At 48.3% G+C, this 27,941-nt stretch overlaps 1 protein-coding gene across 1 annotated transcript in view; it reads left to right on the top strand.

Annotated features, from left to right (window-relative positions):
• Positions 1 to 27,941, top strand: part of LOC126543253 (uncharacterized) — a 100,628-nt gene that overhangs the window by 33,997 nt on the left and 38,690 nt on the right. The window contains exon 2 of the mRNA XM_072287620.1: positions 24,581 to 25,648. Coding sequence (XP_072143721.1) covers positions 24,581 to 25,648 — 1,068 coding nt within the window. The remainder of the gene's footprint in view (positions 1 to 24,580; positions 25,649 to 27,941) is intronic.

Here is a 27,941-nt window from a genome sequence, read left to right as displayed (position 1 = left end):
AAAAACAATTTACTGAGACGATTAAACAATCGGCACATCATGGTAAGTTATTATTTACGGTTGTTGGCGGCTGCGTAGCTGTCGTTGTCGTCGAATTCTATGATAGAGGAACAAGCCGTATATTCTCTGAACGTTCATGTTTTGCACGATGTGAACGGATGAAAGGTCCAATAAGCTAGCGGCCTCTTCCGTTACTCGCTGCTGTGGATGTTCATTGGAAACAGTGTGTGTAGAGGACAATATTTATGGAGGCTTAATTATGATGCTCAGAGAAACCGCACCAAAGGCCGTGACCCTGCCATAAATTGCAAGGAAGAAATGTAAGCATGCTTGATGCATGATCTTTGCTTCTCTCATACCTAATTTGTATGGGCTTCTCCGTAATGAGCCTTCGTACACTCAGACAATGGAAACCTTGCTGCGAAGCGTAGTGAGGCTATATCCGCGCCGAACGTAACGACATACCGTGGAGTGGAAGAATAATGCACGCGGGGAGGAACGATCATCCTCATTCTACTTCCTTCAATGCTTTCTACGCGCCGGCGCCTGTAGCCTTGAGTTTATTGCGCTCAGTGTCGGGCGAGCTATAGACCAACGTCCGGGGATGACGTCACAAAACAACCTCGGTGCTGGCGTCAGTAGTGACTTCCGTTGTATACGCAAAGCAAAGTGGTCGTTTCCACTGTCTGCAAATTGCACGCATGCTCCGAAGCCAAATTATTTTCATTGTCGTAGTCTGTGCCGGAATGAACGTTATATAGAATGTACAGTTGGGGTCGAGCTTTTCAGGGATAAAACCTTCTCCCGCCAACCTTTTGGGCTAGTGAAAAACGTATCTCTTTAACAAAGTGTTTATTGCTACGAAAGTGAATTAGTTATCAGCTGACAAAAAATTTTGATTTATTGTTTAGAGGTTTGCACAGTGATCATACTGAAGCCAGTTTTCATGTAGTTCCCTGTGCTGGCAACAATTTTTCACGCGGTGATAAAACAAAAAAAAAGTCTGTCATTATTTATGCGCGTCTACCGAAAAGACAAAAGCGAGGACAAGGTTCCCATGCAATTTTGTCTAACATCGCGGGTGAAGTCGTTTCATGTCGTCGGTCTCGATGCAGTCACAGTAGGCACGCACACGCCCATGTATGCATCGAAGAACGAACGAACGAACGAACGAACGAACGAACGAACGAACGAACGAACGAACGAACGAACGAGCGAACGAGCGAACGAGCGAGCGAGCGAGCGAACGAACGAACGAACGAACGAACGAACGAACGAACGAACGAACGAACGAACGAACGAACGAACGAACGAACGAGCGAGCGAGCGAGCGAGCGAACGAACGAACGAACGAACGAACGAACGAGCGAGCGAACGAGCGAACGAACGAACGAACGAACGAACGAACGACAGAACGACAGAACGACAGAACGAAAGAACGAAAGAACGAACGAACGACAGAACGACAGAACGAAAGAACGAACGAATGAACGAACGAATGAACGAACGAACGAACGACAGAACGAACGACAGAACGAAAGAACGAAAGAACGAAAGAAGGAACGAAAGACGTCGTAGGCGGGCAGTACATGTTCTCGGAATGAATATAAGCTAAAAGCAACTGCCGTGGTGCAGCTATTGCAAATGAAGATGTCTGCCTGTCCATCCGTCACTGCATTGTCTTCAAATATAGATGTTTCCGTTGACGTATCGGTTTTATGACAATCCTATATTGCAATCTGCGTGATTGTGGCGCAATCCGCCGGAAGAAAGCGTTCGTTGAAGGCGAGCTCGCGGAGCCGTAATTATTGCCAGGCCGCCTATTCCAATCAAGTTCCATGTGGCATGCTATACAGCCAACGATACCGTGACTAATTGCGTATTAGTAATAGGACAACTCACTATCGGAGAGACGAATACCCGAAGCTGGCGTATGTCCAGAGACAAGACAGGTGTCACATGACATATAAATGTTGTGACTAAAGGTTGGTCAATCCGTGGTGGTCGATGTCGCAAAACTAGACCTTGCCTTTCAGGTGCCCTGTAGTGGAAGGCTCAAGGATAACTTTGATCAACTGGTTAAATTTGTTTTTATACGTTTTTTTTCTGTAGACAGTATTGATGTGTGACTGTAGAATGTTAATGCGTATGGTATGGGAAAATGAGTAGCTTTAATTTCTCAACTGTAAATTTGCATAACCGCCTGTGTGTAACTTACCTTCTTGTTATTAAATTATTAAAGAACAGCTGGTGTTCTTTAGCAACTTCAGGACACGGAAATTATTTCGTTGCATGAAAGGTAGGAACACCTTTTCGGTTGTGTTGTGCATCCCCCCCCCCCCCCCCGTCGAAGTCTTTCCTTTATAATAGTGTCGCTTATATGCCTGAAACAGGTTTTTTTTTCCGCGGCCGTCACCATTGAAACTAAATGTGCTGAAAATTTTGGAACAATGCCAATGGCTCGGAATGACATGTAGGGAGAGAGAGAGAGAAAGAGAGAGAGCAAATGATAAAGGAAAGGTAGAGAGGTTAACCAGGACTGAGCCCGGTTGGCTACTCTAGACTGGGGAAAGGGAAAAGGGGACGGAAAGATTAAAAAAAAAAGGGAAAGTCTACTGGGTATATCGTTCGGTCACTCAGTCCGGATCACAGACGCTGAATCAATCCAGTAGCTTTCAAATATCGCAGCAGAGCTTTTGTGGCCTTTTGTAGCTGCGATATGCGAGGCCATGGTCCCAAGATCTTCTTCAAGCTGAACGGTGTTCTATCTAGCTGATTGAGAGCTGTGCAGAGGTAATGTTTTTCGTTTTGAAAATTTGGGCAGTAGCACAGTAGATGTTCTATAGTTTCCTCGACACCGCAGGCATTACAGTCGGCGCTATGTCATTCCAATCAAAAACGTATATGCATTGGTGAATGCGATGCCCAAGCGTAAGCGGCACAGCATTGTTTCCTCATTTCGCAGAAGCCCTGGTAACAGCCGCAGTTGCATAGAGGGGTCGAGGGAATGCAATCGTTCTTGGGTGAATTCAGGTGTGTGCCACTTCTCTAATGTCATACGGTGTGCTACCTTGCTTAGGTGGTGGGCTGCGTCGGTCCGCGATAAAGGTACAGAAACAAGGGTTGCTCCTTCGTGTGCTTTCCTAGCAGCTTCGTCAGCGAGGTCGTTGCCGGAGATACCGCAATGGCCAGGCAGCCACTGAAACACGACGTCGTGTCCTTTCGCTATCATACGATGGTGCATTTCTCGTATCTCCGACACTAGTTGTTCACACGACCCGCGACGAAGAGATGACAGAAGACATTGTAAGGCCGCCTTCGAATCGCAGAATATTGCCCACCGATTAGCGGATATTTGTTCAGGAATATCGGGCTGAATATTGCCACCTTGTTTTTAGCACTAGAATGCGGCCACGGAGCATATTAAAGAAAGTATCCATAGTGATGATTTATTCATCTGACTGCAGCGGATGCATTATGCAACCGAAACCCACCTAATCAGCAAATTTCGTCGCATGGTCGCCCCGCTTTTGTTTCCGTTCGCTTCCCGAGATGCTCGCTCGGACGCGTTGCAGGTGCAGGAATCGTGGCCCGTGGGCCGGCCGTGGCTGAAGCAAATAGAAAAAGCGGAACAGCGGCTTGCTAGCGCCTGTCTGGGAGCGTGACTTCGTTGCGTGACTAGGTCGCGTGACGGTGTCGGTTGCCCCACTGCAGTCGGGAGATCACGACTCTGCTTCGGCATATAATACGAGCAACGACGAAGCTAAACATTTGTTTCGGCAGTTACTCACGCTTTTCGTCGTTGCGCCGCGCGCAACGTATTTGAGAATTCTTTAACGATGTGCCTTTCACATGAGAGGATATTGATTAATGTGGTGCCTTTCTCAGACAGATAGAAGCAGTCGGTTGAATAATTTGGTGATATGGCTGTTCTCCTGATCTAGCGCTTCTTATGCATAACGTAGAAAAAAGTGCTTGCTTTTTGCGTCATTATCGTACGCTCGTAAGCATTAAAAAAAAAAAAGACAGCGAGAAAGAGAGAGCACCCATGAAGGCTGCCAAAGGTATTATAATTATGTATTTGTTCATGTTTCATCCTGGATTGAAAAGGCGAGAGAGAGGTCCTTGTGCACTGTCTTAAGGAAAGGGCTGTATCTAATACTAAAGTGAAATCAGGAATAGACCGCCATTGTGGCTCAGTGGCTGCGAAATTTCGCACCTGCGCATGAGGTCGCAAGTTCGGTTCCCTGTCGTGGCGGCCGGATTCCTATGGAGGTGGCAAGCAAAAGAACTTCTGTGTTGTATTTTGATGCACGTTTGGATGCCTCGGACGCCTGAGTCATTAGCAGATGAGATTTTCGTCACAGAATACCGAGCTGGAAGTTCCAGCAGAAATAGCGCGCCTGATGGATAGTACTGTCAGCTGGCGACTTACATACAGAGGAAAAATGAACAGCAACAAAATCAGTGACTCCTTGCACTTCTCCAACCCAGGAGTTGAGCAGATGGATATGATCCCCAGGTTTGCTAGAAAGTGCCTCCAAAGTACGACGGACGGTGATAGGCACAATCAATCAATCAATCAATCAATCAATCAATCAATCAATCAATCAATCAATCAATCAATCAATCAATCAATCAATTCTGAAGCCAGAAAAAGGCGACCAGGTCCTTTCGGAAGTGTATGACGGTAAAAGGCATCGGCGCCCGCATTTCGATGGGGGCGAAATGCGAAAACACCCGTGTACTTAGATTTAGGTGCACGTTAAAGAACCCCAGATGGTCGAAATTCCCGGAGTCCTCCACTACGGCGTGCCTCATAATCAGAAAGTGGTTTTGGCACGTAAAACCCCATAATTTAATTTTTTTTTAAAGGCATGGCAAGTAATGGCATTTGAAAAAACCCGCGACGTAAAACAAGTGCAAATAAGGATGACACTCGCTTATGCGTATAGCTCGCATTCCTAGTGTCCGTTTTTCATCGCGCATATCGCTTTAAATATAAACTTGAATTTAAAAAATATTCTTGTTCCCTCAGGAGATATGACAGTCTACAGAAAGCTATTCATAGTTGTCGGACATCTTAGGGACACACAGGGCTTTTTCAGTGCCAGTATTCACAGCTTAATGTCAATAATTTTTGTTTAACGATCAGAGCTTTCTGTTGTCGTATGTCCTTCTTGTGTCATGTGCCCTGCGCTACTGAACACGAAATATTTGTTCACCCGTACGCAAAAAAAAAAAAGAAAAAAGAAAGGCGAACCTGGGGTAGCAACAGCAGCCACGCAGTGGCAATGATGTGGTATGCTTTGGCGCTCGCTCACTAATTTGCACTACCGACGCCAGTCGCGAGGCTCAGGCGAACGCATCTTGAAAGCGGTTGCGGCACTCACGTGCAACCGGTTACTTTATTGACTACACAAGCTGTAACAGGCGACGCAGCTTTGAGAACTTGAACTTGGTAGGACCGCGGTCGTGCCACGCAGCACTTTCGCGGATGCGCATGCTCAGACGGGCAAATCCTGGCGCCCAGTGTTTGTTTCCAAATATTATAATCCTACACCAGATGTTGGCCGACGAATTGAACCCGCGCTGATATGTCTGTGTATGTCTCGGTAGCGACTCCATCTTCGGAAGTTGAGGCCAGGAAACTGCCTACGAACAATTTACGCTTACGCCGAAGGGCGCGAACGAGCCAGCTGTGAAAGAAGACGACGACGACGAAGGCGCGAGCAGTGGCACGAGCCATTGCTGATGGTGATAGTTTTTGCTCACCCAGGTTTCTTGACGGACACGAAGAATGCACAGAACCTTAGCCATAAACAGCTTCGCAGTAATAAAGAATGTGTGAAGGGCTGCAGGGGATGCATTTGAAGTGCCAGGATAGCTGGTTCTGTTTACTGCATTCGTGCTATGTTAATACAAGTTTGGACGAAAATAACAAAGAATTAATCGATTACTTTTCGGTAATTTTTTCATAACTACTGTGGGGAAGTAATTTGGTAACTGTAAGCAATTACGTTTTTTAATGAAGTAATAATTGTGATCGGTTACTTTCCGTCTTTAACGTGTGCAAGTCTGCCATTACAGAGTCTCTCATTCTCCCAGATGCCTGCGGTCGTCTGGGATCCCCTACTCCCGCCCCCCGTGCAGGGTAGCCAACAAGAACTGCCACTGGTTATATTCCCTGTCTTTCTATGCATCCTTTGTCTCTGTCTCTGCCAGACGTTCCCAATCTCCTCTGTCATTTCTTTTTCCGAGCCTTTGCTTTAGTTTTCCGCTATTACTTCTGTATTTCCTTCCCATTTCTTCTTCCCCAGTGTAGGGTAGCAAACCGGAAGCTTCTCTTCCGGTTAACCTCCCTGTCTTTCCCATTTCATTTCTCCCTCTTTCTCTCTCTTCGTCTATCTGGCGTATTGTGACGCGGCCGTGATGACGCATTCAATCAACTTTTTTTTTTTTTTACTTTAGGAAGGAGATGGAAACAGAAGGGGAAGAGAAATTGATGTTTGTTTGTTTGTGGTGGTGCTGGTGGTGGTGAAAATGTCCGCAACAAAAGAACAAAAGCATGACGTTCTTGACAAACAAATAATGATCGATCGATAAGTAAATAAATAAATAAATAAATAAATAAATACATAAATAAATAAATAAATCCGTTCCTGGTGCAGGGGATGATGCGGCCGTCAAGCACTCCTTAGATTCGGGAAAAGCAAGGCAGCATTTGAAGTTAAATCCGAAGAAGGCGGTAGATATTCGAAGAACTGCTGAAACAAAGGCAGAGCACCATCGACTGCGTACCTATCTAGTCAATAAGAGCATCCGTCAGCTGCCAGTAAGGCGACCTTTCCTGCACATGTTTATATGAAGGCTACAATCTAGGATGTCAGAAATTTTTACGTTGCATGATCACAGTGAAAAAAAAAATATGTACTACTCGATACCTATAGTTATGTCACGAAGTCGCTGCTGTGTTGGGGACGGCGTATGCTGGCCTCACGCACTGCGTGGACAACAAAGCAAACGTCGAAATAAAAAAGGCATCCTGCGCCGCTTCAAGCGAGCCCTGTGGTGGCCTTGGTTCCCACCGAAGGCGTTGTCACGTCACGTTCTATGAAAAACGAAATCGTGTTCTCCTATCATGGCTCGTAAATCAACTTTCTTTGTGAATCACTGACATCTCTGCGAGCGATGCTGACAGCGTGAACAGCGCTGCGGCCCTAGTATGTTTTATTTACGACGTTACATCGTCCGCTCGTTCTTGCATTGGTCACCCTGCAATGTTAATTATATGCGATTATATGCGACATGATAGTCAAATACCACCTCTTTCGTTTATTTTCTCTGTGGTCGTTTTGTAGTTGCAAACTTAATAATAAAGTTATAATTATCTGAACAGGCGAACCAGCCAGGAAGAAAACGTGTGGAGTTCTGGTGGGGCGCTACGCTTGCACTAAGTGAGCAAGAATAATGAAAATAAGTATGTAAAGGCTTCACTTTTTTTCCCGCAAGACGGCAAATTCAAGTTGCACGAAGTCGACTACTCCGAGGACGTTCATTGCCTTTGACACTCTACTGTTGATAATATCATTTTTTTCTTACATGCGACTTACTTCGTGGAGCTGTTTACTGTGATGCAGTGTTTATGTTTCCAGCAAATTTGAGAACGAAGCTGAGCGCGTACTTATAGGGCAGACAGTTGCTTGCTCAAAGGCATTCTCCAGTTGACAGCGGCGCAAGGAAACTTCTGGTTTCTGGTATTATCATGAACGGTGTACACGCGCCTGCGTGCGTAGGAAATGAAGCGCGGGGAAGTTAACTAGGGATGAGCACGATTGGCTGCCCTTACTGGAGGAAAGAGTAATAAGAATAAAAAGCATAAGAGAGATTACACTCGTGAAATTCTCGAGGCGAAAGTAGCGGCCATATTTTTGTTTCCTTTCGCGTTCCTTTTTCTCTTTTTCTTTTTTTTTTTTTTTTTTTTTTACGCATGCACAGCCCGTGCTCACGCACGTGTATCGTTAATGCGAAAAGTCCTGTGGAAACATTTGTGATAGCAGCAAGAGGGTCTCTGCACGTTTACATCTCCAAAACAAGACGCGAAACAAATCGGGGAGGAGACCTTGAAATGAACCGTCTGGGGGCTTCGCCTATCCGCGGTTGGCGCGAGGCCGTTGAACCTCACCACAAAAGCCTGCGCCGAGTTCGAAAACCTCGTGCTTCTTAGCTCATTTACTTCCATCATGCGTGCAGAATCGCACCAGCTTATACCCACCTTATTACGAAAGTTGGCTAGATGGCTTTCGCCGCAGCAGCATTCCGCACCTGCTGGAATTCTTTAGCCGGGTTGATCTCTCGCGATGAGTCGCGTGCTAGCCCATTCGAACTGGGCTTGTTTTTATTTCTGTCTTTTTTTCGGTGTATGTGTTTTTGCAAATGCTCGGGCTTCCCGGAAGGTTAAAGTGCCTGGGTCACAGCTTATGGAGGAAGCCGAGCTGGCGCTTGTCTGTTGTGGCAGGCATTGCAAGCGAGCTGGACCCCTGATCCAGACGCACTGTCGCTTTTTCCCGCGCAGCTGCGGCGTGGTGTTGACGCGCACGGGTATACGTGGAGCCCGTCGTCTTCGCCGCCTGATCCTTGGCCCCAGGGGTCACGAGGCTCGTTACCCCCACGGCCATTGCTTGACTTGCGCCACGCGCAGATCCCATCATAGGCGGGCGCTGCGGGAGAGACGTTCCTGCGGAAGGCGAAAACCGCTTGGAATTTCTCTGATTCGCGACTGAGAGTGGAGCTTAGCGAGACTGCTTTCGAGTCCGTCTTCGTTCTTTCTGCTGAATGGAAGCTCGCACGCAACGTCAAGATCAGAAGTGAATCATCTAGATTCACCCGATATTTGCGCCATGTTACCGCAACCTGCACCTCGGTATATGTAGGTGTTGGTCGTCCTGCTTAACGTTTCATGGGTAGCTCCTTTAGTACTGCACCTCGCAGTACACTGGTTTCATTTGGTGTCTTCTATTCCGCATGCATGTAAAATACTTTACTGCTCACAGCTAGGGATCTCATTTGACAGGTCGCGCTGGAGTTAGTGTATGTCGCGATGAATTTGTAAGGTTATACTAGTATGAACGAGCATGGCTACTTGTCTGCTCGATTTCTGTACGCAGCTAAACTGCAAAAAACAAAAACAAAAAAAAAAGACACACACGCATACTTTGGGGTGAAATACAGGCAGATCAAGACTAGCAAAAATAAGTGGACTAGAATCACATAGTATCAGAAGCGGATAAGAAGATGTGCAGACTAGAGACACAGCTAGATTACTGTGTATGCGTTTCGAAATAGGAAGGTGCACGCACGCGCTCATATTTTTGCATAATCTGTGTTCGCTGCCAGTGATGCGATGTTCTATATGCAGCGCCTTCCTTACAGTGTGTGTAATTTTGAAGAAACTGTTCAGTTATATAGTGCACCCAAAGGTCTGATGCAGTTTTTTCGCTGCGAGATGAAAAAGAATTTGAATGGCACTGGTATCCCGAGAAACTACCTATGTAAGGTAAAATACTAACGAATTGCATGCAGCTAGGAATAACCACCACCGCGATTGCTTTGTATGTTAAAGCAGTTTTTGCATATTCACCATATCATTCCCTGATTCGCGAACGGGGCGTATGCACTGCAGTCATTCTATAACTCCGTGATAGTGGTTGGACTAAATAATCAACGCTTATGTCATGCTATGGACAAACATGCCTGAATAAGTCAAGCTACGATAGATGAACTAGCGCTGTTCCAAACCGTTCTGTCATACTGGATCTTTTTGTAGACGCCCATGGAAACTGTTTCTGCCACGCAAGTTAGAAAGTCCGCGTTCAATAGTTGGCCCCTTAGCAAACTATCGCTCTTCCTTAGGCACTCGCTCAAGCAACTGAAACTTTGTAACCACATCGCAAGTCGCTCAGCTATGTGAAACGCTGCTCGGAAAACAGCAAGCACTTCCCAGCATCGCCGAACCTTGCCGAGCCGTGTCGTTTATACCGCATTGTCCGCTGATCACGGAGAGGCCAAAGGGGCTCGTCTGCTAATAGAGGCCCTTTAGATGCCCGTCAGACGGCGCTGACTGCATATGCCGCCCCTCTCGGCGCCTCATCAATCTAAGTGATGACTCACCCCATCCAAGGCTTAGACCGCAATATCTTCATTGGCCGGAGATCGCACCCGGGGTCTGTCAGGGGCAAGGCTCCGGATGTGGGCCTTCGAACGAGGCGGAAGCTTCTCGTTCCTGCATCCGGCACAGCGATGAGTTGGCCACGGCTTTCTGCGCTGAATGGCCGATAAGCCGCGCATGATGGTGGCGCTCATATAACATTTAGGTTTGTAAACAGCATGGTTTATCTTTTTCAATACATATTTAGTATGTGGAATGTTTGCACTTGATTGCAGAGTGGTATTTCTTTCTCTCTTTCCTTATTTATTTATTTATTTACTTATTTATTTACTTATTTCAGTCTAAAAGTACTGTCTTGTCGCTGTGTTATATGAAATGGGTTTTTCCGGCTTTTTCTTAGCGTAGACCCGCCGTGATGGCCCAGTGACTGTGGCGTTCTCCTGCTGAGCACGAGGTCGTTGGTTCGATCCCCGGCCGCGGCGCTCACATTTCGGTGGAGGTGAAATGCAAAAGCGCTCGTGTGCTTACATCTAGGTGCACGTCAAAGAACCCCAGGTGATAGAAATTAACCCGGAGCCGTCACACTACGGCGTCTCACATAGCTCCAGTGTTGCTTTGGAACGTTGAGCCCCACGAATCAATCATTCACCGCGTAAGCAAGTGGTGTGCTGCCGCAGGTCCGCGACTGCAGCTCACGCTGGTTGCGACAACCCGTTGTACGCATTACTGCGGGAAGGGCGTCTTAGTGAAATACTCCGACATCCGCGCGGACCAGGCACGTACTAGGCCTGTGTGTTCCCCGCTGCCCACGGCAAGACGACCGTTACTCTACTGTGGATGAAGCTGACCGATTTGGTCTTTGAGGGACATAGCTCCATCTTTTACGGCCAGCTTGCGGCCGCGAATGCTATAGCCATAAAATTCTTGTTCTAGAATTGGGACTCCCGATTCTCGCTCTATACGGCATAGCCTGTAATGGACGGCCATCTCATTGTGTCCACGCTTCTGCATTGATGGCACCTAAGCACAGTTATAAGCAAGCGTAGTGACTGTTTCATAGACCGCCCGTGCCGTTTTTGTGTTCTCTTCCGCTGTCCCCGTCTTTATTTGGGGTCAATATGATATGCAGTGAACATCAACTAGGCCAAACTGATGTTCTTCTGTTTCATAGTGTTCACTAGAGAGCGCATGTGTCGTATACTAGTGCCGCGCCAGTGGCTGAGAGAAGGACGATGAAGTTCACAGCTTATGGTTAGCCTTGATGGGGTACCGCTCGTATTAGCACCTCTGAGACATACACATAGCACACACTGTAGTTACACTCTAGTTATCTGTAGAACCGCTCTTTGGAAATCAATATTTTCTACTGTTCTCTTGTTACTTTGCTCTATTTTTATGTTCGCATCAAACCCACCGCGGTAGCTCAGTGGCTATGGCGTTGCGCTGCTGAGCACAAGGTCGGGGGTCCGATGACGGCCGCGGCAGCCACATCCCGATGGGGACGGAATGCAAGGACGCTCGTGTACCGGTGTATTGGGTGCGCATTAAAGAACGCCAGGTGGTCAAAATTATTCAGGAGCTCCCCCCCCCCCCCCCCCCCCCACGACGTGCCTCATAATGAGATTGTGGTTTCGGCACGTGAAACGTACCCCTGACTTTATTTTAATTTTTACGTCTATGAAACGATTACCACTTACAAATCTCCTTCTATTCACGCCCCTGCGGTCATATTTGACTTCCGAAGCAAAACAATGACAGTTATTAATGGACTTCGTAGTAAAGGAAATCTGCAGCTCCTGATGAATGGAGTAACAAACACGATCCCTCATGTATTTAGCATGCACAACTAGCAGCTGGCACACAGCTTTGCTGTACCTCCAAGTGGCCTGGCTGTACATGGAGCAAATGTTCCTTTAGTTATGTACCTAGGAGCGATTGTGTAAGTGATGGTTTTGAAGAAAAAGAAAGGAACAACAAATTTCTGGCGGGTGTTGCCATCCGAAGCTGCATCCTTCCTGTTTGCCGATATTCTTAGGCGTCTTGCCTTGATGACGTGCAACGAAGCCCGGAAGACATTATTTGACATCGCCAAACACCGTAGAAGGGTGAGCTGTGATAGGAACACGCATCAGGGCGAAGACATCCCTCGTCTCCAGCGTGCCTCGATAACCCTTAGCGTGTGTTTGTTCTCATCCCAGCGCAGGCTGGTAGCGCGACTCCTCGGCAGACCATGGAGCGGCAGAGAATTAGCCTGCCAAAAAATGTCAGCCGTGTATGCACAAGCCTATAGCTGTATGTAATCATCTTCACACGGAGCCCCATTTTGGGACCGCGCTACGGCGAGTAGGAAGAATGTCTACCTCGCCGGGCGCCAGCGGCGCTTTCAAAGAAAGTGTTTGCTCGACGCGCGAGGTATCTTCTGCCTCTAGCAAGCGATGACGCACGCGTTCGTTCGTTTTGTTCTCTTTTGTCGACGACCAGCTGTGACTGGTTGCGTACGACAGAGGTGAGCCCCGGCTGGCAGCGTTGCGTGGGGGTTATAAGCGTAGACTTTCCTCGTGCAAGCCATCAAGGACAGAAGCGCTGTTCTGGCAAAGGAAAGTCAAAAGGGCAAGGTCGGCGACGAGGAGCCGCCTCTCGCGGCCCGCTCGACGCGTCAGTCCAGCTGTAAATCGCTGTGACAGAGCCGCTATCCGATACTTAGCGACGCAATAAAGCGCGCGGCCCTCGAAGGGCAGGCGCGGGCTCATTGAAGCTAATGCTCTTCCGCTACTGCCGGGGGTTTTCAGTTCACACCGGCCGCTGCGCGCGGGCCGCCTCGTCGTTTCCTCGGATAAGCAACGCGAAGACGCAGCGATTCCCGTCTTTGAGTCGCGGAGAGAGAATGGGAGTTCTGTCTAGACGATTCCGGGCTGTAGCCACTTCGTCTGGCCCTTGCAGCTTCCTCTTCTCGTTCATGGGCGGCAGACGTCAAAGATGAGGGAAAACGCTTGCTTTACTGCCCAATATTTTGCCTCTCTCTCTCTCTTTCGCTTTCTGTCTCCTTTTTCCTGATTCATGACGCAACCAGCTCAATTTTGCCGCGTTGCTGCTAGCATACTTCTTCATTATTCTTGCTACATAAAACTGGCGACTACCTTTTTTTTTTCTTTTTGCGGCGAGCGACTGTTAGAAGTCGTTCAGCTGCCACTTCTCGTCCATTTTAATGACGAAAGATTCAGCGTTTTATATCGGTCTCACGCTTAAAGAAAACCGAAATGGCAATGGCGTCTTTTTTAATAACTATCAGCATCAGATGTTTTTCTATTCGAAGATAAACTTCACTAACGTGGCAACTCTTAAGAACTTGTCGACAACCTTCTAGCAGAGTTCCAACAGCGTTTCATGTCATTCGACCCGCCGTGGTTGCTTGGTGGCTGTGGCGTTGGGCTGCTAAGCACGAGGTTGCGGGATGGAATCCTGGCCACGGCGCCCGCATTTCGATGGGGCGAAATGCGAAAACACCCGTCTACTTAAATTTAGGTGCACGTTAAAGAATCCCAGGTGGTCCAAATTTCCTGAGTTCCCCACTACGGCGTGCCTCATAAACAGATCGTGGTTTTGGCGCGTAAAATTCCATAATTTTAGTTCCATAAGTGTTATGTCCAAGTCTACCTTAAATGATTATTGGTCTGAAGTCTATATTGAAAATGTAGTATCGCGTGGTCTGCGCGAGCTCAGTTCCGTCTGCAGACTTAAAAGACATTTCCGTACCCTGTCCGCTTCCCTTTCTCAAGTTATTCACACCCTTATGTCTTCCGTTACTTGAATACGCCTCGGTGGGGAATGGCACAGGCAAGTCAAACAGCATGCTAATCGCGAATATGCGGAAAAGATACACCAGCATATACAAACATCGTTTTCTGATCTCGCGCGCAAACAACTTTTCAAGGTTTGATAATCCACACATCCGTCACTTAGCTGCAAACGTAGCCGCACCGACGTCCTCTTTTCGTATGAAGTCATGCACGGAATTATTACATGCGCGGGGCTATGTAGAGTGTTTTCTTCTTTTTTTTTTAGCTGCACCAAAGTAAAAAGAAATTTGCGCGCAGAATCTCCCGTGGGATTTATCTAAATGATGCGTAAGCATTTGCTACTAATCACGTGCTGTTTCCTCATCGAATGCTGCTGTGTTTGGTATAATTGCGAGAAACACCGCGAAAGAATCGTGAAACGGAGAAGCGCGGTTGCAACACCTAAATGATAACTAAATGATATGAGACAACGAAGAAGATGCGAGTAGTAGATAAGTTGTCATGTTATAGCTAAGTCCCACAGGATGTGGACGAGGGATGAAATGGCGAGAGATATTTTGTAAATGAAGCAAATATATACTACATTTATTATGTACGCTGTCTCTTGTGCGGTTGTTCTTGCGTTTCTTCCTTATCTTTAAGCTGGATGATGGGGCGTTTGGATGATTCCGCTGCTTCTTGGAAGATCAGCATTGACCGATGCATGCTGTAGTACGTGACGTCATTGAACAGTGTCACGTTTGGTAGCACTCCTATGTAGACGTGGTCGCCCCCTCCTCTCAATACGAACCATTGTCAACTGTACTCCTGCGGCTGCTGCGTATTACGCGGCCGCGCCTGCAAGACCTCGAAAGCGATCGGTGATGCGGACAGAGTGCGCCGAGCGCTGATATCTTCGCGTGTGCAATGTTCTCGCCGCTTAGTTAGCGTTCAAGCGAGAGACAGCACGGGCCAATTCGCTCGATCGTCTTACGTGACAGATGGACGGACGGATGGACGGACGGGTTTCCTCGTTGGGTAGGCATAGAAATGCTTACGCATTTAAAATTGCATGTGGCAAATAGCAGAATTCTTACCCTTGAGCTAAATTACTCGATGAGGCGGCCATTACTTCTACGAGAAATCGAAATGTTTATTTGAATAATTATCATAATTACACTAATTAAGTATTTAACTATTTACTTTAGGGCACATATTTCATCTACGCATTGTATCCAGTGAGTCTGAAAGGCATAACCACTTGGAACGAATTTTGAGGACTGTACCGCTTTCGAGATATGCACCGTCAAATTTGGGGTAAAACTGCGCTGTTCCACTTACTTTTTTTTTTTTCAGAAAACACTGTGTTATGCATTGAAGCATAAAAGTAACTGGAACGCCAATGCATTTCGTTGGGCACATTGAAAATTAATATCTCGGAACTGGTGTAGCCCTGAGAATTCGTTGCAAGGGGATAAGCCTTGGCAACTCACCGGCTATACAATTCGTAAGTCGCAATATGACCCGCAAAGTAATTAGTTAATATGTTAATTTGCGCAATTATGTTAATTATTCAATCCGACATTTTTATTTATCGTAGAAGGAGTTAACTGCATCTGCACTTCTAGCCCGGCCGTTTGTGTACATGGCGCGGCTGAGCGCGGCGGGTGAAAGATCAGCGAGCCGAGATGGCTGGTGGCTTCGTGCGCGCTGTGTTCTCGAGCGCCTAATGTTGGAGACGCGTTGACGCTAGGCAGCACGAAGCCTTCGTTCACCGCTGTTGCCGCTCTTCATCACGCCATCGTCGGGACAGCGAGTGTCAGCGGTCATCGAGTGAGGTCCGTTAAGGTTTGGCTGTGCGCGCGTGACACCCATCTTGTTCATTTAATTAGGAAGCGAATGTTTACTGCAATTTACACGGCCGAAAAAACTGCGCTTACTTTGCGCAGTTGTCTATACTCTGCTATCGCTATCGATGCTTCGCCTTTGGGGAATAACTGCGACTTTTTTCAGTGATTCAAAGTACTTCGTTTAAGCGAAGATACCTCACTGAGCAACTTAGCAGACGCCCCTTCCACCTCCTCCCTTATTACCTTTGGCACACTTTGTTTCCTTCCTCGCATTTCAATTTGGGCGAAATGCAAGAACGTTCGTCTACTTAGATTTACGTGCACGGCAAAGAGCTCCAGGTAATCAAAATTAATCCCGAGTCCCCCACTAAGGCGTACCTCATAATCATATCGTGGTTTTTGGCTCGTGAAACTCCAGAATTCATTACTTTTCGCCAAATGCTCTGCCGAAGCCCTGCAACAGCGCCGGCTGCTTTTCAGTGGTGGATGTAAACTGCTGATTGAGCATTCGTGGCTGCTGCGTCACGACCGCCACGTTGTCTTCAGCTTATGCGCTCCCGCTGAAGAAGAAAAAAAAAGCGTTGAACGATGATGCTGGTTTCGAGTGCCCACTGCCTGTTTGTTGGGGATTTGTGCTCGCCGCTCGTGCGAGCACCGGCGTTGACGCACGCTCGGCAAAAACGGCCCGTTGGCAGTGCGTCAGCGGGAAGCTTATTTTTCCTTTCTGCGTTTTGACGGCGCGTGCTCGTTTTCCTACGCTCGATGGAGCTGAAGTTAGAAGGAGGCTCCCTGGAAAGAGCTCGGCGTCATGCGCTTCTGAGCCGGCCAGAAAGGCGTGGCGAGAGGGAGCAAAGGGGTTTCGCGTTATGGACGTCGTTGGTGCAGTGCAGCTGCCACTTCCGTTTGCGGACCAAGGTCAAACAGTGCTTTCCTGTTCGTCTCTGGCAACGGCTGGGCCTCACTCGCTCGTCGGCACTCTTGAATCTGCCTTCCTCTGCGTGTCGGCGTCTTCCGCTCGGCGCATTGTTTTTAGGTACTGCTTCCACAGGGCTGAGGGGTTGCCGTATCAATAATTAATGAAATAATTCCATGGAGGTCACTGTGGACGCCATGGAGGACACATTTATTTAGGAGACCTTCATTGTTTCTTTTTCTTTCTGTTCTTTTTTGCGTACCGCATTACCTTCGCGTGAGGGCCCTTCTGCATTTATTTAGTCTGTATCGAAGTGCTGTTTCCAGTAATGAAGCACGGAACCCTAGATTTCGTCTCCAGCAGCAGAAAAGCTCATCCGTCACTCACGGGTACTGTCGTGACACGTGCGCGGTCAAGAGAAACAGGCTGTATAGAGTCGCTAACGATCTTCAGATGCGCAGTCCAGCGTGTGAGTTCAACAATATTTTTTGATTGTTTCCCTATAGTGGTAATAATGAACAAACGGACCTGTTTCTTCAGAAGCTGTTCGGGTCAGAGAATTCTGAATTACGGGCATGTTTACTGTTACGTTTGTAACTCTGCTCAGTGCTAATTTTACGACAACTTACTTGGGCTTGCGCTTTAAAGGGACACTAAAGGTTACTATTAAGTCAACGTGGACTGTTGAAATACCATCACAGAAACCTCGAAACGCTTGTTTCGTGCCAAGGAGAGACTTATTTTAAGAGAAAATGCGTTCTGAAGCGTCCGCGTACCGCTAGCGCAGTTCAAATCGCCCGCCCTCCGATCGAGGAGTACTGACATCATGGTCTCATAGTGACGTTGCGCCAACGGTGAGTAGAACGGCGTCCGCAGACGGCGCTACGGCTTTTCTGCGCAAAATGCAAACGCGCGGCCAGAAACAGAGCCAAGACAGAGCCGACAGCAGAGCGAAAGCGGGAGTATGGTGGCTAGCGGAAGGAGAAACGAATTACGTCCCACATTACGTCCCACGGCACACGGAGAGTCCGTTTTCGTTAAACTATAGGCTGCGGCGAGCTCGCAGCGTGGTCGGCGTGATCTGTGAGAAGTGACGAGCCTTTTCGCACTCGCAACAGGGCATAAAAAAGTGCGAATCGACGCAAAACTCGGCCTAGAAACGTGCTTCGCCACAGCCAGGGCTCAATACGACCCAAGCTGGCGCGACCCAGATGTCGTTTCCCGCACCGCCACCAGGCGCCGCTACTATACCTCAAACTCCAGCGCAAGACGCCCATAAGCTGGTACTTCATTCTATGGCGCAAACTTCGACGCTCGTCGCAATGGACCCTGACACCGACAGATTGGCTCGCGATGGTGGGCTCAACTTCAGGGATTTGAGCACCGACGAGCGCGACCTGCTGCTGAGGGCTCGCACTGCCGGCGTCGTTGCGTACTACGACGGCGGCCTCGACACCGGCTCTCCGGAGCGGGAAAGCAACGAGGGCTTCCCACGACATCACATGGACGTGGCATTCTCGCTGCTTGTTCCAAATGAAAGTGTCGCGAGCCAGCAGAACCCTCACAGCACGACGCGATAACGAAAGTACTGAAACTCCAAAGCGTGCGCGGCGCAGAGTCGAGCGCGCAGAGTCGAGCGAAAACGAAACCTTTCGAACACCCATATTACTGAAGGGTAACGTCAAAATGTTATTTTTTCTTAGAGTCGAATAGACGTAGACAAGTAGCATTTTTTTCCGTCTTATAATCGGATGAAATGATATTTTTAATACGAGTAGTTGAGTATCAGTAACACAAATTATGAGGAGTCCTTTCGTCATCGGGCTAGTACCGGAATGTCGCTGGGGGGTCTCAAATCGTGTCATGCATTTACCTCAATTTCTCGGTTACTAAAGCTCTGTTTGCGATTAAATTGACGCCTTAGACGTTCTAGAACATTGCTCTACCACTTTAACTTGAGTTTCTGGTAACCTTTAGTGTCCCTTTAAGGAAACGCACCGTTTTTAGATCGACGTCGTGTGACATGCTTCTACTCGTACAAGGTAACTGTATTGCGTCTTCCGTGAAATACGGGCCATAATGTCCCAAATAAGCAAAATACGCCTTTCATAACCACGCATCCTATAAAGTATATCGTTTCTGACCCGCACATAGGATGTTTATGTGGCACTCGGTAATATACTTCAGAAATATAGTTGCTTTTCTTATGTTAAATGCTACATTTATTTAAATCAATATTCTAGGTATTTTAGTTGTAATCTTTAGTTATGTTGAAATTGATCCAAACTGTTAAGTTTATCTCTGCTAGTTGCATTGTGTCCGGTGCTTTCGCCTACACCTAACGGATAGCTGCGACGGCCGTGCTACCTTCAGAAATCCCTGCAGCTTAAGCCAGGGCGAGCGCGCACACCCCAAGCCGTGTACCAGACCTGCCTGCGAAGCTGAGTCGGCACGCGCAATCAGACAAAGCACTCCGCCGCTCTTTTACGGCTACGCCGGTTGCCCTCAAAAGCCACGCACGGGCGCAGGTCGCGAAAGAGTTTTTGACACCTCCTGTGGTCGATCTATCAGGGCGTATCATCTCCCGCTAACGGCGTTCCGCATTTTACCGATTCATGCCGCAAGCGCGGTGTGCCTTCGCACCGGGTGTTCCCGGAACCAAGGGTCGGGGCTTTACGAGCCACGAATCTGCCCACCTGCGCGCCGCGGTGGGTTTGGCGTTCTTTAGCTTTTCTTTCAGCGCCCATAGAATGTCCCCGTCTGACTTTACGGCTTTTCTGTCTGCCTTCCAGGAACTCAATCGGCACCCCAAAAGGAAAGGGGGCATTCGAGAGGACGGGCCCTGGCAGCAATCAGCCCGAGTGCGTGCATGCGGGCTCCGCGAAGCCGGGGTGCGCGGCGCGGTTTTCGGGCGACACTCTTCGCGAAATGTGCCGCGTATGAAGCGAGTGGCGCAGAGCAGGTGTGACATGTCACACTACGATGCGGCAGCGTCCCCTGAACTCTCCGCCCGCTTGATCTTGACTGACTGAAGAAGTGTGTGCCATATGCTGCGTAGGTTTCGGCACCGCGTGCAGCGCCTTGCGGACTGCAGCGAGCGGTTCCGTCACGTTACCGAGAGTTAAATGGTAGGGGGAACGACCTGGCAAATGTAAAAATTTTAATTGCGATGTTTCCGCAGAAGCGCGTTTTTCGTTTTAGAGGATGCCAAGTTCAGGTTGTTTCTTAGATACAAGTGCACGCACTTCTTGCTTGACATCTAAGCGTAGTTTTTCCATGCGTGTACTGAAACTTTAGAAAACAAACCACGCCGACCGAACATTTTATTACTATGGGTTCTATTTAGCATTTTACGTTTGTGACGTTGTTCTACTGTGGAATGGCTTCGCCTGCAACGCTGAAAAGCGAAATAATGCTCCGGAAGGACAGGGAAAGGTGAATCCATTCGCTTTGGACTGCAGGCTAGACCCAAGAATTACGTTGTAATTTCATAAAAATAAGAGCTTTTTAGTATAAAAAGTCATTACGTCACTCTGTTTTCAGGTTTCGCGTGCGCGGTATTACGCGACCGTTACCGTGCACTATAACTTATAGACTAAATGTACTTACAGCAAGCCACGTTTTCGTACGACGTGAAGGTCACCTCTTACGCCGCCCTATGACAGCCCTTTCAAATTTCACCACGTTATAGGGACCGAGGTTTAGGTCGACTACAACGATATGTGAGTCAGCGAAAGAAAGACCTGAGAACCGTTCGGACCGATGACCGGAGCCGAAAAAGCTCTTTATTTTATTGTTCTTCTGACCTCGCAGCACGAGACAAACGCGCCATATGTCAAAGGCGGCCGAGGAGGTTGACGATGGCTGCTAGAGTGCTTAACGCCCGACTTTCTCGTTAAGTTGTGCACTTCCGTGACATCAACTCCAGCTGCAGAATGAATATTTACTTTGCAGTCAAAAGGGCGTGATAGAGTTTTTTACAAATTCACGCAATATGTATTCCTACTTTCTCAGTATGTGCTTAACCAGAGTGACGAGTGTTTAAATTAGCACACAATGGTACATATATAGTCAGCGGTAGCTACAGTATTGTCGAGGGACTAGCTAGGAGCAAACATGTGTGCAAACAGTGCTTTGACAAAGACGCTCATAGGAGCAACCAGAGTTTGCAGTAGAGCCTCGAGAAACAGAACCGCAGAGGAGCGGGAATGCGAGACGACGCGCGCAAATGTGTACTCATGCACATACGATGAGCAGTGGTCCAAAATAACTTGCGACCAGTCCTCATCAGTGTGAGATACATGCAGTGTGCTGGAGACAGTTCAGATAGGGTGCTGGAAATTTGAGTCAGTTTCAAGCAGACTCCAAGGTCTTGTTCGTTGCTTTTATTACATTTTGTGTTATAAAGCCGCGTGTTCGCCTAACTGCTCGCTTTCTTGTGGAATACATTCACCGGAAATAAACCGCCACCACCGCGACGAGCTACCGACCATTAAACTGGGGGAACGAAGACAAGCGCTGCAGTTAAGCGCGTAAAGAGGCCAGATAGACAGACAGACACAAAGTGGCCGACGTAGGCTAAGAAAGTTAATCGCAATAATAACAAAATAGTACAGGAGACCCTGTTCACATTTCGAAAATACAATTGCCGCATGGAAAACAGGGCCAAGCGTTTTTACTGCGAAATTCTAGGTATGTTATCAAGTGGTCGCTGCTGACGTGTCTCTTATGTGTAAGAAAACGTAGGCGACCTCTTAGTGGTTAAATAACGTCACTGCTGAATTAAGTTCGTCTGTACCGCTGTAAGAGCGATCGTGCTTAACCGGGTCACTCGCGGCGAAACTCCCGTGCGAATCTGAGCGTTCTTCGCCTTTCTTGTTTTCTTTTCGTTTTTGCTAGATCTCCTCGATATCCGTCTACCGTGCCCACTTACGTGATGCCACAAGCGCTCCCGCGCCGTTTTCATTGATGCTGGGTGGGATACGGAACTTTCAAGCACCCTGTAGCACTGAAGGAGAACTAGAAGAGCTTGAGAACGGCCACGAATACGGCGAGTAAAAAGCACCCGCTATGAGCACTTGGCTTCGCTTACGTCTTTAGCATAGGACTAAACGCAGAAAATAAGCTCGGGCGTACGAACAATGCTCGTTATCACGCGCACGGGAGATCTATGCTGTTAAGGGAGCATTGTCCTCCAAAAGGCGGTGCCTTTGTTTTTCTGTTAGATCTTAGGCATATATCTTTTTTTCTTCTCGGCGTGGCTTTGTAAACATTTATGGTGCTCAGCTCTCTGGGAAGTTCGCACTTAGGGCGGGCCTTTATGTAGGCCAGCTAAATTCCCTGTTGTGGTTTCCATTGTGCGAAACTTTGCTAGCACCCACTGACGCTGGACCTTTGCCACGTAAGTTCCGTTATGCTATACCATCGTTGTTATGCTTTACCTACGTGCATTTTACAGTATTTCTAAGTGTACTTTATGGAAAGTCGACCTACCTGGCCACCTCGAAGATTTATCTGCTGGCGTTTGTTGTTTATAAAATTATGTTAGCTTTAGAAAAGAGGTCGATCGCCCGAAGGTATTGGCTCTCCTCAGCGACAGATGTCTTCATGGAAACAAATCATTTAGATGCTTCTCAGTACACTTTCCAAAATTTTCATTGAAGCCTTTGCGTTTGAGTCAGTGGTCAAAAGGAGAGATAATTAATCGTTGCTAATTATTCTAAAAGGCTCTTATTTTGAGAAATATTGCCTGACTTGCTCAAGAAAGCAGTGAACAGTACTGTGTCGGTCGCGTTCGCGTAGCGCCCACCTATTTCTTCTTCTGCCTTCTTCTTCTTCTTTTTTTTTTTAAGGCTTGGCACAAGTTACCTAAGGAAGACGTCCTAAATATGGGCAGCAGGCAATTCGTTGCCAACAGCGACGCCATAACGCACAACCTCGTCGACGGAGAAATAATTTTTCAGTAGCATGCTTGCTGCAATTTCGCCCCGGCAAATTTACCGCTCATCTTCAGACACAGATGTACAGCTTAATGGCGACCTGGACCCGTCGCGGTCGTACAGTGCCTATGGCGTTCCGCTGCTGAGCCCGAGGTCACGTGTTCTGTCTCCCGCAGCAGCGGCCACATATCGTAAAACGCTCGTGCACTTGCTTTGATTTAGAGAGAGATAACAAAGAGGAGAGGCAGGGAGGTCAACAAGACGCAGGTCCGCTTTGCTACTCTGCACTGGGGAATGTGCGAAACGAAAACACAGCAGAGAAAGAGAGGGAGAGAGAGAAAGCGCGAGTTGCACGCACGCGTGAAGGTGCGCACCAAGTCTATAAACAGTCGCAGATATCTGTCGACTTGAGGTACTTCAGAAATGCTCGCGTTGCTGTATGCACTGACGCGCACGGCCATGGTACAAGGATCTCCGCTTCCGTAAACGCTCTCGAGTCGAACCGGTTTAATGCTGTCCTCAGAGCTGCACGCTGAACGTCGTAGCAGCAACAAAGTCCCAAAAGGTGTTCAATAGTCTTTTCGCTTTCGCGAGAATCGTACATAGGCGCACATAAAATCCAGTGTATGCAGACGACAGTTCGAGTGGTTAGGAGAAAATCATTAAGTGCGCGGCATAGTTCGAGCCCGGAAATAAAGTTTTCTTGTAGGGTCTGTTCTGGATAGGGGTATCTGTACCGTCCGCGATCCCCCATTGGCGGATCGGGCAGCCATCGTCGGCCAACTAAACACTAGCAATGCTTTAGGTACAGGTTAAATAATTCTAGGTGTTCAAAATTATTCCAGGGCTATCCACTACAGCGTCTCTCACAGCCCCAGTCTTTCTTGGGAATGTTACGCCCCATGAACCAATAAATAAATTCTGGCATGACTGGGCCGAGAAGCGCTAGAACCTCTTACGCAATGCGCCAGGCTGCGAACTTGGCCTGGCTGTACGTATCGGGCTAAAGCACATTGATACAGGTGCGCGTTTTTGATCGTTCAAGATCTGGTGTTTGCGTCAAATCCATACTGAATGGCGTCTGCTGTTTTTTTTTTTTTTTTTTTCACTCTGAAAGCAGCCGTAGAGCTACTTGGTCACCGCTGGTTACGATATGGCTACCGAGAGTAGTTATGTATGCCGTAGCGAAATGAATGCTCTGGATACGAGATGATCACTCGGGATGTTGAGATTATATATGGTGGAACGATGTAGTGCGAGCAAACATTGTGCAGAGCACTGTATACGTTTAGTTTGTCCCGGTTCGAATTTTCTTTGAATGATGATTCCTCCTGCATGGATTCCACCTTCGGCAGCGATTATTTATGGCGAGCAAGGCGAGAGATAGACAAGCACGTGGTATAACTGCTTTAGCAGTGCGTCGACCGCCCTCATGTTTGTTTCACTGCACGCGCACACGTGTCTGTTTTTGTGCATGTTTCTCTGTATGTGTACGTGTGTTTATATAGCGTGCGCGCGTGGGAGTATGCGCACCGACGTGCTCGCATTCGCTTCCGTTAATAAAGAACCTGCACTTTCGTGAGAGGCAAGTTTCAACGCTTCTCTCACTGATACCGCGTTCTTTGAACATTCCTCCAGTTCGTAACCACGAATATCCCATTGCTCTTCAATCCATTTATCTCTGTGCACTTTGATGCCCATAATTAACACAATTTATAAAGGCACGAACCTTTTTCTCGCCTCTACCCTCGCAGTATTTTTTTTTGTATTTTGTTTGTAGACTTAAATTAGACTTGTTTCATCTCCTTACGTAATGGAGACCATTTGTGCACAAAGTGCTGTCCTCTCTTTCTCTCTACCTTTCCATTTCTCTTCTTAATTTGAGCTGCTTTTTTTGTAGTAGAATTTAACCTTTTCGCTCTTCCTTCTTGCAGGAAACATCGCGCCGACTGTCCAGTGCCGATGAAGACGCGGACTCTTCGGAGGACGAAACCGAAGACACTGTAAGTGAGTGCACCACCTCCGAAGATTCGGGTGGCCATGGCGATTCGCATGTTTCCTCAGCCAGACCAGGCGCGGAAGTACATGCGTCGGACTCGGCGGCAGCCGGCGACACCAAAGTGTTGAGCAGAACTCCCAGCTGCCGCTGCCCTCGATCGGAGGCGCCGTTTTCCGCCCGGCGGCTAGTTCAGTCCGCTGGCTTGGCGAACGACGAAGTCCCATGTATCTGCTGCAGCGTCGAGGACACGGACTCGCTGGGCGAGCTTCAGGTCCAGCAGACTGCTTCGTACGGCATCAACTCCGTTTCCGTTCAGAGCCGGCTCGAATCTTCGGTGATGACGAGCATATCTACGGGGCCTGTCACGAGGACTGTCCACGTCACAACGACGGTTTCTAGCGTGTCGCCCGTTGAGACGTTGCGCGGCGGTTTCTCGAGAAGGTGTATAAATTCATTAACAACCGTGTGTGTTCCCCGTCTGGTCGACCGCTTCAGCTGGCAGCCAGGCCGCGTCCACCACGGCATCGTTCGCCAGCCGAGCATTCGACGAAGAAGCGGCTCGTCTGTAGCTAAAAGTAATTTGGCGTCGCATTGCCTCTCGCACAGCAGCAGCAACAGGGCACAGCCTGAATTGGACTTCACGTCTGATGAAGATCGCAATGCCTGTTCGAATAAGTCGCTTCGTGTTTGTAACGAGGCAACCGTCACTGTGAAGGAACTGGCTGCTTCTCTGAAAGACCTCGAAGAAGACACCGACGAACCGATACGCTTCTTCTTCACTGCACCGTCGCCGACACTGGAGCACCCCTTCGTGGTTGGAGCCGCCCAGGCACTGGTGAAAGAGGGACATTCTGTCGCCGAGGCCCCACCACCATCTGCTAACTCGACTGAAGACGTTTGGAGGTGCTGCAGCAAACGTGAAGACACCAGAGGGTCGCCTAATAAATGTGACAGCCCCGTACCGAAAGTACCCGAGCGCCCGACAGACCTCCCGTCCAAAAAGGCAAGTGTATACGCTTAGTATTTCTATCGTTTTTCGCACTTCATAAAACGCGTGCGTGCCTCGTGCGTCTTATCAAACAGCACCAGTGCCGTTCGCTCCAATTAAATTATCAATGCTCTTTTATGGGAGCACCTGTTATTCTTTGTTTTTATTATTCCGGCTAAATACCCCGCGACTTGCTCGTGCACGAGATTCATGTTTATTCCGGACTCGATTCGTTGAGTCCGGAGTTTACGCAGTGGGTGAACTTTTAAGCGGTTTAGGAATTATAAGATAAACTAGTATTGCCTCTTCGACATTTACGACAATAGCGTTTTCAGTTACGACAAATAAACAGAAGAAAATGCATGAAAAAAAAATTAGAAGACATCTAACCAGAATTAACGGTAACTGTTCCGTGAGGTGACACCTAATTGCGGTTTGAAAGGTGGTGGGGAAGAGGAGGGGTCTGGCTAATTTTGCAGGTGTGTGTACACAATCCGCCTACCTGTACCCACAGCTCTCATAAATAGCTAACGATGTAAAACTGAATTTGAAAAGCAGTAAGACACAGTGCAAGACAGTATGATCAATTGAAGGTTCTTATCGTTTATGTATGTGTATGTAGCTGTTGTCTTCTGGAGAAATTCCGGAGCTTCTAAGCAAGGAAGGAAGGAAGGAAAAAGTGGAGAAGGAAAGGCAGGGAGGTTATAAGCTTAACCGGTTTGCTACCCTACACATGGGAGCGGGATGGGGGGGATGAAAGATGGGGCGGAGAGAGAGAGAGCAAGCTATGTGAAGTGCCTACGTATGTGCTTTCTTGCGCACGTAGAATTAGCGTAATTCAGCATTTCAACGCAACGTTAAACTGGATGTTTGGTATTCTTTTTCCTGTAAACTGTCAAATAGTTGTCATAAATACGTTTCTTCAGCCATAACCAATCACGCTATATGCAGGTTAGCCGTCTAATTAGTAAGTTGCTGGATGTTTGCAATACGTTCGTAATCTGCTAAGTACTCTTAATTTATATATAGTGGCCGAATATGCTTACTCCCACCGTTCTAAAGATCAATATAATAAACTAAAGACAGACATGCACCTTTGAACACGTTTAAGGTCGTACGTTATGATCGTAATCATTGAAGCTGGCACTCCTGCTTTAGATGCGATATTAAAACGGTCATGGAGCCTTGTCACCGACGAATTGTACACCAGTACGAAGGCGTCAGCGGCGTCTTCAATTTTCCAATGTTTTACGCTTGCAAGAGCATGTTCAATGGAGCGGCAACGCGCGGTGTGGCAGCTTTGCTTGAGTCCGCATATTCCAGGCCCCGTAGCAGCGCGCTCATTCGTGCGTAAAGTCGTGGGCAAGGAAGGGGCCGCCCATGTAGCCCTGTTCTTTTCCTGGTGTAAGGGGCCCCGCACTTTTGTCAATTCGTATATTTTTTTTTTGTGTGTGTGTTGTTGCAGTGCGATGGCACTACGTTTGAGATGTTTCACTCGGCTTCCCGGGCAAAGGGGCAGCCTCGGCTCGTTTGTTCGGCCAGCACGGAAAGCAGGGAGGCACCGCACGCGCACGCCTTGGCGCGCGCTCGGAGTTTGGCAAACAGCCTCACGTGCGGTACCGACATAAACTTTCACCTTCCATGGCAGCGCGAAGACCGCACGTGTTTGAGGAGTCGCCCCAGGGCCGAGTGCACGCGAGGCTCGAACGCTTCGGCGGCACCCCGTGGCCAGTGACCCGTTCCTCCCCGGCTTCCGCTCTAATCTCTGTGCACACACACACGCGCGCCCGCTCACACAGACGCATACACATCCCAAATTGAAGGAGCACCAGCGGCATTCCACCGTACCTGTTTGCCTTTCTTTCCTCGACGCCGTTTCTGCCAGTGGACGATGCTGCTCCGCTAGAAAGCGTTGCTGCGCCAATGAGCTGCGGCGGCGGCGCTCGCCGCTGCTCGCGGGGTCATGTCCGGATCGTGCCCCAGCGTGCGCGCAGGAGGTCGTGCTGTGCACCACGGCAGTACTTGTCAGCCCGTTTAAATTTAATCTCGGGTCGCCATCTCAGCTCTCTTTAGACTCGGTGTCTTCATCGGCGCCTCGGTTGCTCGTGCTGCCGTCTTTCCTTTTTCTTGCACTGCATTTGCGAACTTGATCGGTCTACCTTCCTCCCCTTAGCCTGCTGTTGCTGCAGCTGCATGGATAGCGGCACAGAGATGCTCGACATATTTTTGGGGGCTGCAAGGACCTTCTCCCATTTCTTTTCCGAAACCTGTTACATTTCGAAATCAGGTATGTAGGCTACCAGAAGCA

The sequence above is a fragment of the Dermacentor andersoni genome, chromosome 1 (genome assembly GCF_023375885.2).
Source record: "Dermacentor andersoni chromosome 1, qqDerAnde1_hic_scaffold, whole genome shotgun sequence".
NCBI classification, from domain to species: Eukaryota; Metazoa; Arthropoda; class Arachnida; order Ixodida; family Ixodidae; genus Dermacentor; species Dermacentor andersoni.
This window is presented reverse-complemented; position numbering and strand designations above follow the sequence as displayed.